Here is a 20977-nt window from a genome sequence, read left to right as displayed (position 1 = left end):
GTATTTCCCTGTGTTCCCTTCCATGAGCAATTTGCTTCTGCTCTTAGTTTGTCAGTGTTTGTTGGTAAGTTGTGTGTGATAGAGAAGTGTTGGAGGAGTATTATATTGTAGTTGTTGTTTGTTTCTGATAAGTGTATTTTTTGTTTGATTGTTTCTGCTAAGTGTTTTTTTTTTTTTCTGCTTGGATTTTGTGTTTGTTTTTTGTGTTTTTGTTTTTGACTTTGTAGTAGCTGTCTGCTTGTGTGTTTTGCTTTTTGTGTGTTTGTTGTGTGTGTATTTTTGTGTGTTTGTCCTGTTTGTTTTCTTGTTGCTGGGTGGTGTCTGTGATGGCCCCCAAACGCAGGAAGCTTAATTTTTCTCATGTTGAGAAGCAAATCCTTGCCAGATATATCATCCAATATGGAAGATATTTACATGGGCCTGATAGCCGGAACACCTCCCCGGGCCAAAGGAAGAGGATATATGCTAAAATTACGGATCACATAAATGCGGCGGGGGGGGGGGGGAGACGAGGACCCCCGCTGGCATCAAGAAAGAGATCAATGATCTGAGGAGCGTGGTCCGCAATAAGGTGGCAAAGCTCACTGCCCATAGGAGGGGCACTGGAGGAGGGGGACCATGCCCCATCCGGCTGACTGAGGAGGCCCGGTGTTTCCAGCCAGAGCAGGTGGTGGGCCTGCCTGGTTATCAGTCTGATGCTCCAGTGAAGACAGGTAAGTTTTTGGTTTTTCTATCTGGTGATTAGCATGTGTGGGTGGGGGAAGGGGAGATGTGCCAAGTGTTTGGATCCTCAAACCTGTGATTGTTTTGTGTCCTCCACAGATGACCAGGAGGTTGCTGGCCCATCAGGCCAGGCTGCTGCACCACCCCAAGGACAAGAGGCTGCTGAGGAGTCCCCAGGGGAGTGGCCAAACCTCCCCTCATGAGGAGGCTGAGGGGGAGGAGGATGAGGGGGAGGAGGATGAGGGGGAGGAGGAAGAAGATCTCCAGATTGGCCGGGAAATCTTTATGGCCTCTGATCTCATGACATTTGAGGATACCCTTGAGGCTACCCCAGAGGCTGGCACCAGTCAGGCCACCATCAGGGGTAGCCCCTCCCACTCCTCCCCCAACAGGCTGCAAACCACAAGGGTCACTCTCTCCCCTCCTCCAGAGCCACAAGCCTCAGGGGCAGGCAGGATGGCGACCCAGGAGACCAGGGGGGTGTTTGAGCGTCTGCCGGCCAGTCTCCAGAAGGACAATGCCCAGCAGACCCGCAGTCTGGGTGAGATCAAAAAAACTCTTACCAAGATGGAGCAAAGCCTGGGTGTAATGAGGGAGTCACTCAATGATGTGGCCACCAATTCATTGGGGGTGATCACATGTTTGTGGTCCCTGCATATCGCCACAACAGGCGTTGCCCAGGAGGTGACTGCCCTCACCCAGGCTGTGCAGGACAACACCCGGGCTGTGCAGGACAACACCCGGGCTGGCCAGGCCAATACGGCTGCCATCACTGTCTGTCTGAACAGGATAGCAGTGGCCTTGGAGGGCAGGCCAGCCGGAGGTCAGACACCAGGGGAGGCTCCTCCCTCCCCTGCTCACACCCCCCCCCATGAAGATACTCCCTCCCCTGCTCACACACCCCCCCATGAAGATACTCCCTCCCCTGCTCACACCCCCCCCATGAAGATACTCCCTCCCCTGCTCACACCCCCCCCATGAAGATCCTCTAGTTGGCCGTGCCCGTGCCCGTGCCGTGCCCGTGGGCAGCCCAGACGGAGCACTCGCCGCCGGAATTAATTTGCAGGGGTACTTTTGATTTTTTTTTTTTATATTTTTATGATTTTGTTTATTGTACTGTACTTATGATTTGGTTTATGTGTGTGAATGATGTGTGAATGTGGGGGGGTGGCATTCCTGATAAAATAAGGGTGTCACCCTCAGTTTTGGTGCAGAAGGGATCCCCAGGACCAGGGAGAAGTGATTCCAGGTTCCTGAATGGTGTATGAATGCACAGTGACATAATTGGAGCCGTGGCGTGGCATTACTGCTCCCAAGTACCAAAGGGGGGGGGGGGGTACTTGGATCCAATCCAATTCGATGTGCATGTGATGTGTCTGTGCTAGGGACCACAGTGGTGTGCATTCATGCATTATCATTGTGACATGTTTAATGTGCGTTTACTGAGCAAAAAAAACATTCTCATTGTGACATAATTCATGTGCGTTTACTGTGAAAAGATACATTCTCATTGTGACATTATTCATGTGTGTTTACTGTGAAAAAATGCCTTCTGCGAGGCGTCTCCTGGCTGCTGTGCCCTCAGCAGACCGGGTAGAGTTGGTTAGGGGGGGATTGTCTGGGTCGGGGGTCAGGTCACCACGTATGTCAATCTCCAGGCCCCTTCTCACTGCAAAGTTGTGTAGAATACATCATGCACCGATTATCTGACACACAAAGTCTGGGGAATACAACAGTGTACCCCCAGACTTATCCAGGCATCTGAAGCGGGACTTCAGGAGCCCAAATGTGCGTTCCACCACTCCACGGGTACGAATGTGAGCCTCGTTGTAGCGTTGCTCTCCTGGGGTTTGGGGGTTCCTGAATGGGGTCATCATATGTGGTCCCAGGGCATATCCAGAGTCACCTGGAAGGGAAAAGACAGGAGGATATTAGTCATGCATGTGCCCCTTGTGATGTCTGCATCATGGGGGGGGACATACCTGACACCCCTGTCACTCACCAATCAGCCAGCTTTCTCCATACACGTTCAGCTCCAAATCTCTGGAGATGTTGGTCTGCCGGAATATGTAGCTGTCATGGCACGATCCAGGAAATTTTGCACAGACGTGCCAGATGAGGCCATGGACATCTACGATTACCTGGACATTTATGGAATGCCAGTGCTTCCGATTCCGGAACAGGTGCTCTGTCTCATGGGGGGGCTGTAGTGCCACATGGGTACAATCAATGGCCCCGATGGTGTGTGGGAATCTGGCAATGTGGTAAAAGTCCACCATGGTTTTCAATCGCTGGTCCTCCTGGGTGGGCTTTTGGAATTGATTGCCCATGCGCCGCAGTATTGCAGGGACTACTTGGTGCACACACCTGCTCATGGAGGATTGTACCATCCCAGCCAGACCTCCACATGTTCGTTGGAAAGACCCAGTGGCCAGAAAATGCAGTGTTGCCATTACTTTGATGAGAGGTGGCAGGGCATGGAATCGTTGGGTTGGGGTGGTGAGATCATCCTGCAGGATTCGGGTTAATTCAAGGATGGCTTCCCGGTTAAAACGGAAGTTGCCATAGACCTCAGAAGCAGGCATGCCAAAGAGATCTCGGCGTGGGCGGTATACCCTCTCCTGTGCCCTCCTCCTCCTCCTCTGTGCCCTCCTCCTTCTTTGTGCCTCTAAAGTAGCGAGTGCCGTTAGGATCATGGATGGCCCAGGCATGTTGGCAGTCAGATTGAAGTCCAGCAAATATGTGTTCTCAGCTCTTCCTCAATGCTGTTGCTTCAGCAGACCTTTACACGGCAGGTGTAAAATTAGGGCTGCTTTTATAAAGTGTAACTTTGCTCTAGGAAACTAACAGGTGCACACAGGTCGTAATCTACGGCGCACAGGGCGTAGTCTACGGCGCACACACTTAATTTTGTGGATCGCCCTATCTCCCTCATTTGCATCTTTGCCTATCAAAAAAAGCGGCGTGACTAGCGTAATTTGCGTCAGAGGATGCGCCGGTGTAATTTTTTTAGGTAGGACGGAAAAAACGGATTTCTCGTTTTGAGGATCGGGCGCAAAGATACGCGCGGTGTAAAATTAGAAATCTCGAGTTAAGTCGGCGCATCTGCTTTGTGGATTTGGCCCAGTGATTCAGATACATTGCAGTATCTGCTGGCGCGGCGTAACGTATGTCAGATACGGTACGCCGCCGTAACTTTGGGCGCAAGTTCCGTATGCAGAAAGAACTTGCGCCCTTATTTACGGCGGCGTAACGTATGCCCGCCTTATTCAAATGGGGGTGTTGTGGGCGTGTTTTATTTAAATTTAAGATGACCCTGCGTATTCTACGTTTTTTTGTGAACGGCGCATGCGCCGTTCGTTAAAGAATCCCAGTGCGCATGCTCGAAATTACGCTGCAAAGCCTCATTGGTTTCGACGTGAACGTAACTTACGCAAAGCCGTATTCGCGAACGACTTACGCAAACAACGTAAAATTTTCAAAACTCGGCGCTGGGAACGATGTCCATACTTAACATTAGCTACGCCTCATATAGCAGGGGAAACTTTACGCCGGATAAAGCCTAACGTAAACGAAGTAAAAAATGCGCCGGCCGGACGTACGTTTTTGAATCGGCGTAAATACCTAATTAGCATATTCCTTGCGTAACTATATGGAAGCGCCACCTAGCGGCCAGCGTAAATATGCAGCCTAAGATACGACGGTGTAAGACACTTACGCAGGTCGGATCTTAGGGAAATCTATGCGTAACTGATTCTCTGAATCAGGCGCATAGATACGATGGCCCGCACTCAGATACGACGGCGTATCTGAATCCGGCCCAATGACTATGGGGCTCCTATTTTCTGGTAATTTTGATACCCATTTTCCTCTCCCATTCCCCATCAGTTACCTATCCTCTTCCCTCTCTTAATCTTGAATTAAACTTACCGTATATACTCGAGTATAAGCCAACCCGAATATAAGCCGAGGCACCTAATTTTACCACAACAAACTGGGAAAACTTATTGACTTGAGTATAAGCCTAGGGTGTCCATCTGCATGCCTCACTTTGCCTCACTGTGTCCATGTGCATGCCTCATTGTGTCCATACCTCACTGTGCCCATGCCTCACTGTTTCCATGATTAGACTGACGTTTAACATGGGAGTCTATGGAAGGGGTGCCCGGGTTTGAAAAATCGGTGCTCCGCGGCCATAGGTCCCCCAGACAACAAACTTTGCACACTCATAGAGAAATGGGGCTACATGTGCGCCAAGATCCAGGTCCAGGGGACCTACGACCAGCCGGTACCGGGTCCCCAAAACCACATGAGAAATGACCATTTAACATGGGAGTCTATGGAAGGGGTGCCTGGCTTTGAAAAATCGTTGCAGGTCCTCTGGACAACAAACTTTGCACACTTAGAGAGGAAGAGTGGGGCTACATGTGTGCCAAGATTGGGGTCCAGGGGACCTACTGCTGGCTAGTACCGGGTCCCCAAAATCTGGAAGATCAGGCGCAAAAAGGTGACTCGAGTATAAGCTGGCAAACAAAATGTGCTGAAAAACTCGGCTTATACTCGAGTATATATGGTAGATTAATAAGGCACCCTTGATTAAGTTAGAAAGTAAACACAATGCCTATGTGGCTACTATGTTCTGGTCATTTTGGTACCCATTTTCTATAATATAGAAAATAAGAAATATGTGTTTGCCTTAATATCTCCCTCAAATCACATTGCTTATTGCATATTGTATTTGTTTGTAGCAAGGGCGGATCCAGAGTCTAGTCTCGGGAGGGGCACTGCCAGAAAATAAGGTGTTGCTTACAGAACTCAATTAGGTGTCCGGTGTTTCCACTGCAATGTTGCAGTACCGCTAAAAAATCAATGATCGCCACCATTACTAGTAAAAAATATTTAAATATAAATGCCATAAATCTATCCCATAGTTTGTAGACGATTGTCAGGGACTGCAGACATGGTACAAGAGATGGTCAGAGACTGCAGACGTGGTACAAGAGATGGTCAGAGACTGCAGACATGGTACAACGAGATGGTCAGAGACTGTAGACATGGTACAAGAGATGATCAGAGATTGCAGACATGGTTACAAGGGATGGTCAGAGACTGCAGACATGGTACAAGGGATCGTCAGAGACTGCAGACATGGTACACGGGATGGTCATGATACAAGGGATGGTCAGAGACTGGAGACATGGTACAAGAGATGGTCAGAGACTGAAGACATGGTACAAGAGATCAATGCAGCCTCATCAGTGCCCATCATTGCAGCCTCACTGTACATATGAATGCAGCCCCACTGTATATATGAACGCAGTCCCACTTATGTATATTAATGCAGTCCCACTTTTGTATATAAAAGCAGCCCCCACTTTTGTATATAAATGCAGTCTCACTTTTGTATATAAATTCAGTCCCACTTTTGTATATGAATGCAGTCCCACTTTTGTATATAAATTCAGTCTCACTGTATATATACATTCAGTCCCACTTTTGTATATAAATGCAGTCCCACTTTTGTATATAAATTCAGTCCCACTTTTGTATATAAATGCAGCCCTACTTTTGTATATAAATTCAGTCCCACTGTATATATACATTCAGTCCCACTTTTGTCTATGAATGCAGTCCCACTTTTGTCTATGAATGCAGTCCCACTTTTGTCTATGAATGCAGTCCCACTTTTGTCTATGAATGCAGCCCCACTTTTGTCTATAAATGCAGTCCCACTTTTGTATATAAATGCAGCCCCACTTTTGTATATAAATGCAGCCCCACTTTTGTATATAAATGCAGTCCCACTTTTGTATATAAATGCAGCCCCACTTTTGTATATTAAATGCAGCCCCCACTTTTGTATATAAATTCAGTCCCACTTTTGTATATAAATTCAGTCCCACTTTTGTAAATAAATGCAGTCCCACTTTTGTTATAAATGCAGTCCCACTTTTGTATATAAATGCAGTCCCACTTTTGTATATGAATACAGCCCCACTTTGTATATAAATGCAGTCCCACTTTTGTATATAAATGCAGTCCCACTTTTGTATATAAATGCAGTCACACTTTTGTATATAAATGCAGCCCCACTTTTGTATATAAATTCAGTCCCACTGTATATATACATTCAGTCCAACTTTTGTATATAAATGCAGTCCCACTTTTGTATATAAATTCAGTCCCACTTTTGTATATAAATGCAGCCCCACTTTTGTATATAAATGCAGTCCCACTTTTGTATATAAATTCAGTCCCACTTTTGTATATAAATTCAGTCCCACTTTTGTATATAAATTCAGTCCCACTTTTGTAAATAAATGCAGTCCCACTTTTGTATATAAATGCAGTCCCACTTTTGTATATGAATACAGTCCCACTTTTGTATATAAATGCAGTCCCACTTTTGTATATAAATGCAGTCCCACTTTTGTATATAAATGCAGCCCCACTTTTGTATATAAATGCAGTCACACTTTTGTATATAAATGCAGCCCCACTTTTGTATAAAAATGCAGCCCCACTGTTGTATATAAATGCAGCCCCACTTTTGTATATAAATGCAGTCCCACTTTTGTATATAAATTCAGTCCCACTGTATATATACATTCAGTCTCATTTTTGTCTATGAATGCAGTCCCACTTTTGTCTATGAATGCAGTCCCACTTTTGTCTATGAATGCAGCCCCACTTTTGTATATAAATGCAGTCCCACTTTTGTATATAAATGCAGCCCCCACTTTTGTATATAAATGCAGCCCCACTTTTGTATATAAATGCAGCCCCACTTTTGTATATGAATGCAGCCCCCACTTTTGTATATAAATGCAGCCCCACTTTTGTATACAAATTCAGTCCCACTTTTGTATATAAATGCAGCCCCACTTTTGTCTATGAATGCAGCCCCACTTTTGTCTATGAATGCAGCCCCACTTGTGTCTATGAATGCAGTCCCACTTTTGTATATAAATTCAGTCCCACTTTTGTATATACATTCAGTCCCACTTTTGTATATAAATTCAGTCCCACTTTTGTATATGAATGCAGTCCCACTTTTGTATATGAATGCAGTCCCACTTTTGTATATAAATGCAGTCCCACGTTTGTATATAAATTCAGTCCCACTGTATATATACATTCAGTCCCACTTTTGTCTATGAATGTAGTCCCACTTTTGTCTATGAATGCAGCCCCACTTTGTATATGAATGCAGCCCCACTTTGTATATGAATGCAGCCCCACTTGTATATTAATGCAGCCCCACTTTGTATATGAATGCAGCCCCACTTTTGTATATGAATGAAGCCCCACTGTGCATGGCACTCACCATGGCATTGCCTCGATCACACACAGCAGGTATCTCCTCTCCCGACGTGTGTCATGGAACAAACAGGAGCTGTAGGTCTGTGTTCGGCAGGACATTGTGCTCTAGCAAGGTCCCCCCCTAGACGGGCTTGTGTGATAGACAAAACACTGATTCAGTCAGTGTTCCATCTCCATCTACTATCACATGAGCAGGTCTAGCACAGGCAGCACAGTCGAACACAGACCCAGCTCTCACACACAGCGAGAGATGCCCGGTGTCATACACGCAGGAGAGAGGGAGAGCACTGCAGTCAGCTACAGCTCAAAGCAGCCTCAGGACAGGCAGCCTACCAGGCTGGGCCAGTCCGGCCCTGGTGAAGAGAGAGGAGAGTGAGAGACTCAGCAGCGGTAGCTGCAGGCACCGCAAGCAGTTTTAAAAAAAAATGATAAAAAAAAAAAAATATATTTAAAAGCCAATGTGACATGATTGACTCGGGGGGGGGGGGGCAATTGCCCTGTTGCCCCCCCCCCAGGATCCGCCGGTGGTTTGTAGCCTAAATACTGACATTTGTACTTAAAACTGTCATTTCGTAACTTAAGGATATGCCAGTAAAAACGTGGCTGTCTGTGCCAGTAAATTTCCGGTGTTGTGTCAGTACATTTCAATCTGGTAGGTTGGCAACACTGGTTGCCACTCACCTGACATTTCTCGCAGCATTCCCCATCTGCACATACAGCTCCTGCTCTTTCAATTTACATGTGGAGGCATCACAGCAAGGATTGGTGCATTCCTAACAAGAAAAATCAAGTGTCCCATGGCTCAGTATATAGAGGATAATACAACAGTATAAAGAAGTAGCTCTCAATATCAGTCCTGTCCACACAATGTAGAATTTGCAGCAATCAGAGGGATAAAATAATAACTATATACCGTACTATAAAATTGGGGTGGAGCCTGCGACGGTGCGTCATTATGTTTTTTCTCTCAGGAGGTTGATGGGCAAAACAAACAGGAAGCAGAAAGAAGCCTGTGGAGATGCCGCGATCTCCATCTTGAGACATATTGCTGTACCGCTCATGAATATTCTACATTTTATAAGTGCAACCAACTTTTATTAATGTATTTTTATTAACCACTTAAGCCCCGGACCAAAATGCAGGTAAAGGACCAGGCCCCTTTTTGCGATTCGGGATTGCGTCACTTTAACTGACAATTGCACGGTCGTGCGACATGGCTCCCAAATAGAGCTTTCTTTTGGTGGTATTTGATCACCTCTGCGGTTTTTATTTTTTGTGCTATAAACAAAAATAAAGCGACAATTTTGAAAAAAAATCAATATTTTTTACTTTTTGCTATAATAAATATCCCCCCAAAAATATATATATATATAAAAAAAAAAATTTCCTCAGTTTAGGCCGATATGTATTCTTCTACATATTTTTGGTAAAAAAAAATCGCAAATAAGCGTTTATCGGTTGGTTTGCGCAAAATTTATAGCGTTTACAAAATAGGGGATAGTTTTTTTATTGTCTATTTTTTTTTTTTTTCGTGACTGCGAAATTATGGCGGACACTTCGCACAATTTTGACACATTTATGGAACCATTGTCATTTTCCCCAGCAAAAAATGCATTTAAAAATGCATTCTTTATTGTGGAAATGACAGTTGCAGTTTGGGAGTTAACCACAGGGGTCGCTGAAGGGGTTATGTTTCACCTAGTGTGTGTTTACAACTTTAGGGGGGTGTGGCTGTAGGACTGACGTCATCGATTGTGTCTATCTATAAAGGGGATGACACGATCGATGCAGCCGCCACAGTGAAGCAGGGGGAAGCCGTGTTTACACGCGGCTCTCCCCGCTCTTCAGCTCCGGGGACCGCAGCTTCGGACCAGGTCGCGGGCGCGCGCCCGTGACCCATGGCTGGGTAGATGTAAAGGACGTGCCGGTACGTCCTTCTGCTCAGCCGTGCCATTCTGCCAACGTATATCGTAGTGCGGCGGTCGTTAAGTGGTTAATTACTAGACTATGGGAGCTTTTCTTGCTTATATCTTCTGAGTGTCACCGGTCTAGCAACAGTTCCAGACATCACTAAGGCCTTGTACACATGGTCGGACTAAACCTATGAGACTGGCCCGTCGGTCCGTTTTCAGTGGTTCACCTCTGAAGTTGCCTGACGGCCTGATATGTGTACACACCAGCAGTTCAAATTTCGATCGGGTCAGAACGCGGTGAAGTAAAACACACGGCGTGCTGAAAAAAACGACGTTCAATGCTTCCAAGCATGCGTCGACTTGATTCTGAGCAGGCACGGGTTTTGAACCGATGCTTTTGTGTACTAACCATCGGTTTGGTCCGATCGAACGGCGCATGCGCACGCATGCTCAGAATCACATTGCATATACTCCCTAAGATACAACGGCTCAATGCGTACGACGTGAACGTAACCTACTCCCAGCCCCATTCACGTACGACTTACGTAAACAATGTAAAATCCGACGGCTGTTCCGACATCCATACCCTAACATGACTTACCCCTGCTTTATGAGGGATAACTTTACGCCAGACGTACGCCTTACGTAAACGGCGTAGCTTACTGCGACGGGCGCAAGTACGTTTGTGAATCGGCGTATCTAGGTCTTTTACATATTCGACGCGTAAATAAATGGAAGCGCCCCTAGCGGCCAGGGTAAATATGCACCCAAGATACGACGGCGTAGGAGACTTACGTCGGTCGTATGAAGCCGAAATTCAGGCGTATCTGGTATTGTGAATTAGGCGCATAGATACGACGGCGCATCCTAGAACTTACGCGGCGTATCAGAAGATACGTCGGTGTAAATCGTACGTGAATCTGGGCCTTAGAATTTACTTTAGTTTTCCTTTTTCATCTTAAAATGTGATCATTTTGTAATGTGTTTAGATTATTAGCGCTGCATCCACTTTTTAGATCTAAAATAGTAACTTGCCCCAAACTTGCTCATCCATGTCTTTATGGACCTTGCTTTGTGCACTGGTGTGCAGTCATATTGGAACAGGAAGGGGCCATCTCCAAACTGCTCCCAAAAAATTGTGAGCATGAAATTGTCCAAAATACCTTAGTATGCTGACGCCTTAAGAACCCTTTCACACTGGAGGTGTTTTTCAGGCGCTTTAGCGCTAAAAATAGTGCCTGTAAAGCGACTTAAAATGCCTCATCTGCAATCACAGTGTGAAGGCCCGAGTGCTTTCACACTGGTGCCCTGCGCTGGCAGGATGCAAAAAAAATCCTGTGAGCAGCTTCTTTGAGGCGATTTAGGAGCAGTGTATACACCGCTCCTAAAGCGCCCCTGCTCATTGAAATTAATGGGCATCGCCGCCAAAGAGCCTGCAAAGCGGGGGCTCTTAACCCTTTATTCGGCCGCTAGCAGGGCTTAAAATCACCCCACTAGCGGCTGAAAAGCACCTCCAAAATAACAGTAAAACTAGTGGCGCTTTACCACTGACGCCCCTCGTTGTCAGTGTCAAAGGGCTCTATGAGTTCCCCCTCACTGGAACTAAGGGGCTAAGCCCAACCCGTGAAAAACAACCTTACACTATAATCCCCCCTACATCAAATGATTTGGACCAGTGCACAAAGCAAGGTCCATAAAGCCCTGGATGAGCGAGTTTGGGGTGGAGGAACCTGACTGGTCCTGACCTCAACCCGATAGAACACCTTTGGGATTAATTTGAGCGGAGACTGCAAGCCAGGCCTACTCATCCAACAAGTGCTTGACCTCACAAATGCACTTCTGAAAGAATGGTCAAACATTCCCATAGACACACTCCTAAACCTTGTGGAAAGCCTTCTCAGAAGAGTTGAAGCTGTTATAGCTGACTGGGATGCCATTAAAGTTTATCTGCGTGTAAAGGCAGGCCAATACTTTTGGTAATATAGTGTATATCAGTGGTGGCTGCATGGGTGTTTTCTTTTAGAAACACGTGATTAGAGCCAGTGGCTCCAATAGGCTTCAAAATGAATATTCGCTATTCTCACACTGATCCTCCTCCCTACCAATCAGGAAGAAGGCCGTGAGACCTGTCACCCGATTAACTGAACAGACAGGCGATCCTATTGGACGCCTAGTAGGAGGAGGGAGGAGATGCACAGCTGAAGCCGGCGTAATGCAGAGGAGGAGGAGATGCCCGTCCATCTCCCATCACAGCGCTGCCCGCCTGGAACCTAGATGGGGTAGGTGCTGGATGACCGACCGCGAGACCCCCAGGGGGATGTCACCGGTTGACCGGAGGGGGTGGTTGTTTGCTGCCCCCCCAAGAAAAAACACAAGCCACTATATCTTTATATATATATATATATATATATATATATATATATATATATATATATATATATATATATATGTGTGTATATAAGCTTGATATGCATTTCTGTCTACCCAGTCCTGAAATTTACACAGCTCAGCCACACACACCATGATCCTTCCTGGCAGGAAGGTGACCTAATCTTTATTTGCTGCAGTTAAGTATCATTTGCAGGTCTTCTCTACACCACCCTCACCTCCCAGCCTGTAACTGGACAAAGGGTCCTTTCACGTGGGCGGTCCGCTCGGTGGACTCCACTTTGCTCAGCGGGGGATTTATCCGCTGATCCTTGCTGAGCAGGCGGATGGCAGGTCTGTCTCCGCTCACTGTGCAGAGACAGAACTGTCAGAGTCCTGCTCTCCTCTATGGGGAGATTGGATAAAAACAGGCTTGGGTCGCAGAGAGTGCGCTCGGATCCCACCCAAGTGTGTCTCAACAGCGAATTAATATTCGTTCTTGTAACACTGATCCTCCTCCTGGCCAATCAGGAAGCCAGTCTTGACACCGATCACCCGATTGGCTAAAAGGACAGGCAATACTATTGGATGCCTAAGAGGAGGGGAGGACCCAGAAGCCACCATGGAGGAAACGGAGCCGCTGCTTGCCACCTGCCGCCGATGGGGTAAGTGCCGGACCGACCAGCAAACAGTGGGGGGGGGTGGGACAGCACAGGATCACCTTTGCGGTACAGGCCCCAGTCAGACAACTGGGCCCACCAAACGAAGCTGTAGCCCCGGGCCAACGTGGTCCCAGAGCTAGGATTGAAAATGCGCACCCCTGACCAGGCGGGCCACGAGGTGCAGACGGATGGACCCCACATCAATGGCGCCTGCCCCTTAAGTACGCCTCCACAGCATGCACAGCGGGGTAACCACTCCCACTGATTCGTTGCTGAGGGGGACACTCAATACACCATGTGCCGGCTGCTGCCTCCCTTGGCCTGGGGTGGTAATAACACCCCTAAATTTAAAGCTGCGCCTGTTCTTCAGGAGCAGAGCACTACACCTTAAAGGAGAATTAACCCCAAAAAAAATCCACAAGGGCTTTTTTTTAAACACTACTATTCTTTTATATTGGCTTTTAAAATTTACAAATACAGACATTTAGAATTTTAATGAAAGGTTTAGCACTGGGAAACACTTTTTGAAAGATAAAAAGTGCATTTTATACAGAACTATATGGATCAGACCAAAATGAGGGACAAATGAGAGGGACATTGCTCCAAATCAGAGACAGTCCCTCGAAATCGGGGGGACAGTTGGGAGCTATGCAATAACCACTAGATTGTTTCATACTAAAAAAGGTTCATGGTGTAGAATGGAGAAGTCTTTCATTCTTGGAAATCTTTTTTAAGACCAGCAAATGCTAGAATACAGACTGACCTTTTCAGCTCCACAGTCACACTGCTCTCCATTCTCGATTAAGTTGTTTCCACAGAATGGTGGGGATATAAATCTTCCTATTTTGGGTTTATTCATCAGACACTCAAATGACAGCTTCAGGAGATAAGTCATAAACTGGTTCATGCTGCATTGAGTAAACTTAGTAGGGGGCAGATTGCTATAAAGGGTGAGAGTAAAGAAATGCAATTAACTCAGAAATAAGGTAGCAAACACTCATATTGTAGTATAAAATCAAAGTTCTGATTGGGCATAATAAATATAGATATCTACCTCCATATGATCATACCTTTTCAGCACATAAGATCAGCATTATAATTATTTTTCCTCATTCCCAATTAAAGAAAACCATAACAATTCTGGGTTTGCTTTTGTTTTCTTTTTACTTTTAAAAAAAAAAAAAAGTTATAATGGTTTAGTTTTTCACAGTAGAAGCTGTTTGCTTTCAGACTGGATCTCTATAATTGAGGAGTTGTAAAGAGCAGGCAGGAAAGGTGATGAGTCACTTCATCAACTCAGTGAAGTTGATTTAATGAAAAATTTAAGAGTTCTGATGTACATTTAGCTTAGTAAAAAAGTGAAGTGACGTTTACTTTAAATGAAATGGGAAATTGAAACATCAAGACTTTGCACATGATTGGATGATTGACATGAAAGAAGCTTCAGCATATTTGCCAACAGTGGCGGTGCGTCCATAGAGGGCACAGAAGTGCCGCCCCCTCTCTCCTGCACTGCCACTGATCAACAATACATAGATTCATGTATTGCATGAATCCATGTATTGTTGCTGCCACCCACTATTCAGTCGGCTGGCCCCCTGGTGAGCGCCGGCCATTTAATAACGGCAGCTGGTTGGCTTTGAAAGCGCCTATCAAAGCCAGCGGCATGGCACAGTGGCTGCGTTTGATGGGCACAGTGGCTGCGTTTGATGGGCACAGTGAGGCTGCAATTGTTTTTTTTTTTTTTTTCGTTTGTTTGCACCCCCCCCCTCCCAGAAATTTTGAGCACCAGCCGCCACTGTTTGCCAAGCTAAGTGATCATTGACTTTGGAAAGTCATCCCTGTGAATAAGCACCAAGCATTAGAGCATGCACATACCAGTTGGAATTTTCTCTGCTGTGGAGTGTTTAAATAAACTGGACTGAAGTCTTTTATATTGAGTGTGGCTTCCTTTTCTTATTGGAAAGACTGAGTGTGGAATTATTTAATGAAACAACCACATTCATTTAGGTAATTTGAGCTTTCACTATTGAGCTCTGCTAGCAAAAGGCTTTTTCAGCAAAGCAGCGGAAGCTGAGCTCCAGTTTCTCCTGTTAAAAAAAAAAAAAAAAAAGCTGAGCTCCAGGGTTAGAACTGCAAAATGTGAAGAAGAAGAAGTGCATTCTTACCTGAAATCCTGAGCCCAATTGTCATTACAGTTGGTCTGTATCAAAAAATGCATTATTTAACTACTAGAAACACCCCCCCCCCCCAGCAAATCTGTGTAATGAAGGCCAGTCACTGTCACAGATTGCCAATGCACTTGATGAGTTGTCACCTAACTGCCCCCAGCACTGATGTCATTGAATCACCACCAACTTTTTTAATGTGATCTAATATATGAATTTGACTTGGTGGCAATGTCTTTATCCACCAACTTTTTTAATATGATCTAATAAATGTATAGTTTTATTTATGTGAGTTGTTTTGTAGCATGGTGCCTTAACCACTTAACAACGGCTACAGGGCAGTTTGTTAATTATGGGAGGGTGTACATTGAAGTCCTCCCAGAATCGCACTCCCGTGCGCCTCCTGGGGTGCGCACACGGGAGTGTCCTTGACCCGTGGGTGCAGGGGATCCGGCGCATCATGGATCATGGTAAATTTCCACTGATAGCGGCCGTTTACCACGTGATCGTCCGTCAAATGATGGAGCGATCACTTGTTAACAAACCGGCGTCATGACGTCGGTTTCTCTCTCCCCTCTCTGTACCAATCGGTACAGTGTGAGAGGAGAGGGGAGAGAGCGGATGGCAGCAGCGCTGTGGGCTGGCTGCTCTGTGACATTTGCAGTCACAGATCCAGCCATCCATTCATGTTCAGCCATACTCTGCAATGCCTGGCCATACTCTGCAATGCCCGGCCATACTCTGCAATGCCCGGCCATACTCTGCAATGCCCGGCCATGCTCTTCGATACCTTGCCATGCTCTTCAATACCCTGCCATGCTCTGCAATACCCTGCAATACTCTGCAATACCATGCCATACTCTGAAATACCCTGCAATACCCAGTCATACTCTGCCATACTCTGCAATACCCGGCCATGCTCTGCAATACCCTGCCATGCTCTGCAATACCCTGCCATGCTCTGCAATACCCAGCCATGCTCTGCAATACCCAGCCATGCTCTGCAATACCCAGCCATGCTCTGCGATACCCAGCCATGCCCTGCGATACCCAGCCATACTCTGCGATACCCAGCCATACTCTGTGATACCCAGCCATACTCAGCGATACCCATCCATGCTCGAAAAAAAGAAAATAAAGGTCTGGTGTGACCCCTCTAACACCTCCATCCCTAGTAGTACACAAAAAGACAAAAGGGGGCAGCCCTGGGACTTTGAATGAGGTGAGAGAGGTTTAGCCAATGTTCACAGCGAACAATGCGACAAAATCTATTTATTATTTTCAAAGTGTTATGTAACGGAGCGGCAACAACAATGTTTGTGAGTTACCCTGCATAATAGCCAATGTACACCTCTCTTGCCAATCATTCCGCCTGCCCCCATTTATTAACATACATCTATTGATTTTATCACTTACATTGCAGATACAACATTCATGCATCCGCCCCTGAAGAAGCGAGCAGGGTCTCGCGAAACTAGTAGGGCTTTATTGATGCTTGTTTTATGCCTGTACATGCTGGATATTATTGATGTCTGCATTATGTCTACATATTTCTGTTTATATGTATGTACATTTTATTTGTTTATTGTATATGTGTATCCACTGGCCTTGCAACTTTCAAGTTTTATTGTTGCTCATTGATGTATATCATTTGTAATAAATCTTTATATGTTTACTTTCATCTGCTGTATACATTGGCTATTATGCCGGGTAACTCACAATCATTTTTTTTGTCGCTCCGTTACATAACACTTTGAAAATAATAAATTGATTTTGTCGTATTGTTCGCTGTGAACATTGGCTAAACCTCTCTCACCTCATTCAAAGTCCCAGGGCTGCCCCTTTTTGTCTTTTTGTGTACCCAGCCATGCTCGGCCATACTCGGCTGTACTGGGCCTCTGTATGTGGCCAGGCTGTGGAAGTCTCACACATGTGGTATCGCCATACTCAGGAGGAGTAGGAGAATCTATTTGGGGTGTCATTTTTAGTATGTACATGGTATGTGTTAGAAATATTGTATAAATGGACAACTTTGTGTTAAAAAAAAGTGCATTTTAACCACTTCCCGCCCGCCGGCCGTCATATGACGTCCTTGACTTTGTGCGAGGATAACTGAATAATGGGTGCAGCTACAGGCATCATTCAGATATCAACTCTTTCAGCCGGCGATTCCCTACACCATAAGAATGATCATAGCGGCTGTTTCGCTGCTTGTTCTTTCTCCAGGGATGCGAGAGGGGACGTCCCCCGCCTTCCCGCCGCCCTCCAGTGCTTATACCGACTCACCGATACGATCAAAGCCAGGGTCGTTTTTTTATTTTTTTATTTCAGGCTTCCCAGCCTAGAGATGAGATGTGGGGTCTTATTGACCCCATATCTCACTGTAAAGAGGACCTGTCATGCTATATTCCTATTACAAGAGATGTTTACATTCCTTGTAATAGGAATAAAAGTGATCAAAATGTTTTTTTTGGAGGGGGGAATGCCAAACTAAAATAAATAAAGTAAAATGAACAATAATTGTATTTATTTTTTTAAAGCGCCCCTGTTCCCGTGTGCTCACATGCAGAAGCGAGCACATACGTAAGTCCCGCCCACATTATATATATATATATATATACATATATATATATATATATATATATAAAATGTTTTGATGTTCTATGTAATTTTCTAGCAAATAAAGTATGATTTTTACATGTAGGAGAGAAATGTCAGAATTGATTGAATTGATGATGCTCCCTGCATGTTGGGCCTCTGTATGTGGCCAGGCTGTGTAAAAGTCTCACACATGTGGTATTGCCATACTCCGGAGTAATAGCAGAATGTGTTTTTGGGGGTAATTTGTGGTATGCATATGCTGTGTGTGAGAAATAACCTGCTAATATAAAAATTTTGAAAAAAAAAAAAAATCTTGATTTTGCAAAGAATTGTGGAAAAAAAATGACAACTTCAAAAACTCACCATGCCTCTTTCTAAATACCCTGGAATGTCTTCTTTCCAAAATGGGGTAATTTGGGTGGGATTTGTACTTTTCTGGCATGTTGGGGTCTCAAGAAATTAGATACAGTACCTGTCGCCGAGAATGTGTTTGCAGCACAATGGCATCGCGCTGATTCCCGGCGACATGGTGCCGACATCTCACACTCGCTGGAATAGAAAAAGCACATTCCAGCGAGCGCGCCATAGAAGCGACGGGGATCCGACTTGGATTCCCGCCAATTCTAGCCGTGGCGTTTGGTATGAATCGTGAGGGGGAACTCCACGCCAAATTTTAAATAAAAAAACGGGTCCTTAGGTCTGGTATGGATTGCAAGGAGACCCCCCCTACACTGAAAAAACGGCGTGGGGGTTCCCCCACAATCCATACCAGACCCGTATCCAAGCACGCTGCCTGGCCGGTCAGGAAAGGAGTGGGGACGAGCGAGCCCCCCCTCCTGAGCCGTACCAGGCCGCATGCCCTCAACATGGGGGGGTTGGTTGCTCTGGGGCAGGGGGGCATCCTGCGGCCCCCCCACCCCAAAGCACACAGTCCCCATGTTGATAAGGACAGAGCCTCTTCCCGACAACCCTGGCCGTTGGTTGTCGGGGTCTGCGGGCGGGGGGCTTATCGGAATCTGGGAGCCCCCTTCAATAAGGGGGACCCCAGATACCGCCCCCCACCCTAGGTGAATGAATATGGGGTACATCGTACCCCTACCCATTCACCTGGAAAAAAAATGTCAATAAAATAAACACACAACACAGGGTTTTAAAATAATTTATTAGTCAGCTCCGGGGGGTCTTCTCCGCTCTCCGGGGGGGTCTTCTCCGCTCTACGGGTGGGGTTCTTCTCCACTCTCTGGGTGGGGTTCTTCTCCACTCTCCGGGGAGGGGGTCTTCTCCACTCTCCGGGGAGGGGGTCTTCTCCACTCTCCGGGGAGGGGGTCTTCTCCACTCTCCGGGGGGGTCTTCTCCGCTCTCGGGGCGGGGTCTTCTCTACTCTCCGGGGGGGTCTTCTCCACTCTCCGGGGGGGTCTTCTCCACTCTCCGGGGGAGGGTCTTCTTCCATCTTCTCCGCTCTCCACTGTCGTCTCGGTGCTCCCCGGTTCTTCTCCCGCTCGCTCTCCGATGCCTTCTTCGGGGCTGACCGCTGCTATCTTCTTTTTAGCTCTCTTACTAGCAGCCCGCTCTTGTTTGCTGTCTTCCGCCTTCTTCAGATGTTGACGCGTCGCTTCCTCCCACTGTAATGTGATGCGTGATGATTTATATAGGCCTCTTATGACGTCACAGTCTCATCGTGCTCCGGTTACCGTGACCATGACATTGCAGCGGACATATCGGACACTTTTGACACATTTTTGGAACCATTCACATGTACACATCGATTAGTGCTATAAAACTGCACTGATTACTGTGTAAATGTGACTGGCAGGGAAGGGGTTAACACTAGGGGGTGCTGAAGGGGTTAAATATGTTCCCTAAAGTGTGTTCTAACTGTAGGGGGAGGGGGACTCACAAGGGGAGGAGATCGATGTGTGTTCCTCTGTACTGGAAACACACATCAGTCTCCTCACCGCTGACAGGACATGGATCTGTGTGTTTACACACACAGATCCATGGTTCTGCCGTGATTGCGGGCAATCGCGGGTGCCCGGCGGCTTCTCGGCCACCGGGCACGCGCACAAGAGTCCCGAGCAATGCGCGGGGGCGCGCCCCCTAGCGTCCGGGAATGCAAGGACGTCATATGATGTCCAGTCTGAAAGAGGGGAGGTTCCCGCCGACGTCATTTTACAATGACTCGGTAGGGAAGTGGTTAAGGGAGTTTAAGTGTCCACTTGTCAAGTGGTTAAAGATCCATACTGAAGGTATTTTTCCTTCTTCTTTCTTGGATTTTCGAGTTATTGGGATGTAGCACCATACGCCATATTTTTGTGTCATTGCATCATGATATAAGCACTCCCTGATTTCAAACCCCCCCACTCTCCCTTCCACAACTAATACTGTGGATTGGATTGTTTGGAGGAGCTTTGCTTACCTTAGCACGTCAATACACAGGTAAAACAGTGCTTACACTGTGAATGTGAATAAAGTTCACACAGACCTATGCTAACCACAGTAAAAGTGATATGTTTTTCAACTAGCTTTCCAGTTAGCCAGGTAGGTTGCCAACTTGCAATACCTGAATATAAAAAGTTGAAAAATACATTTAGAATATTTTTCTTTTAGTACTGAACATAATACCGTATATACTCGAGTATAAGCCGAGGCCCTAATTTTACCACAAGAAAATGGGAAAACTTATTGACTCGAGTATAAGCCTAGAGTGAGAATGCAGCAGCTACTGTAAGCGGAAAAGAGGGTCAACAATGCCCATTTGCAGCTTCACTGTGCCCATTTGCACACCTTACTGTGCCCATTGCAACCTTACTGTGCCCATTGCAGCCTTACTGTGCCCATTGCAGCCTTACTGTGCCCATTCTGACTGTGCCCATTGTAGCATTACTGTGCCCATTGCAGCCTTACTCTGCCCGTCGCAGCCTTACTCTGCCCATTCTCACTATGCCCATTGTAGCCTTACTGTTCCCATTCTCACTGTGCACATTGCAGCCTCAGTGTACCTGTATACTAGGCTGCGGGGCATCCATTTTTCACGGCTTCCTCCTGGTCCCGTTCCGTGATAGTCACTGTACCTATCGGGTCGCAGGCGTCCATTTTTGGAAAGTCGCGGCTTCCTCCTGTTCATGATAGGAGTTTGACACTGTGTCCTGCTACCGCCTATAACGCAGGTCCTCACATCCTCTGACTCCGTTTCCCAGCAGACACTGTGTTCAGTGTTCCG

General features: G+C 46.3%; 1 protein-coding gene across 1 annotated transcript in view; it reads right to left on the bottom strand.

Moving 5' to 3' along the window:
- Positions 1-20977, bottom strand: part of LOC120933089 (zinc metalloproteinase-disintegrin-like bothrojarin-1) — a 185350-nt gene that overhangs the window by 146096 nt on the left and 18277 nt on the right. Inside the window, 3 exon segments of the mRNA XM_040346088.1 lie at positions 8728-8775; positions 8778-8819; positions 13752-13929. Of these exon segments, the coding sequence (XP_040202022.1) occupies positions 8728-8775; positions 8778-8819; positions 13752-13929 (268 nt within the window).

This window comes from Rana temporaria, chromosome 3, assembly GCF_905171775.1.
Source record: "Rana temporaria chromosome 3, aRanTem1.1, whole genome shotgun sequence".
NCBI lineage: Eukaryota > Metazoa > Chordata > Amphibia > Anura > Ranidae > Rana > Rana temporaria.
Note: the sequence above shows the minus strand (reverse complement) of the source record. Positions and strands in the feature narration are given on the sequence as shown.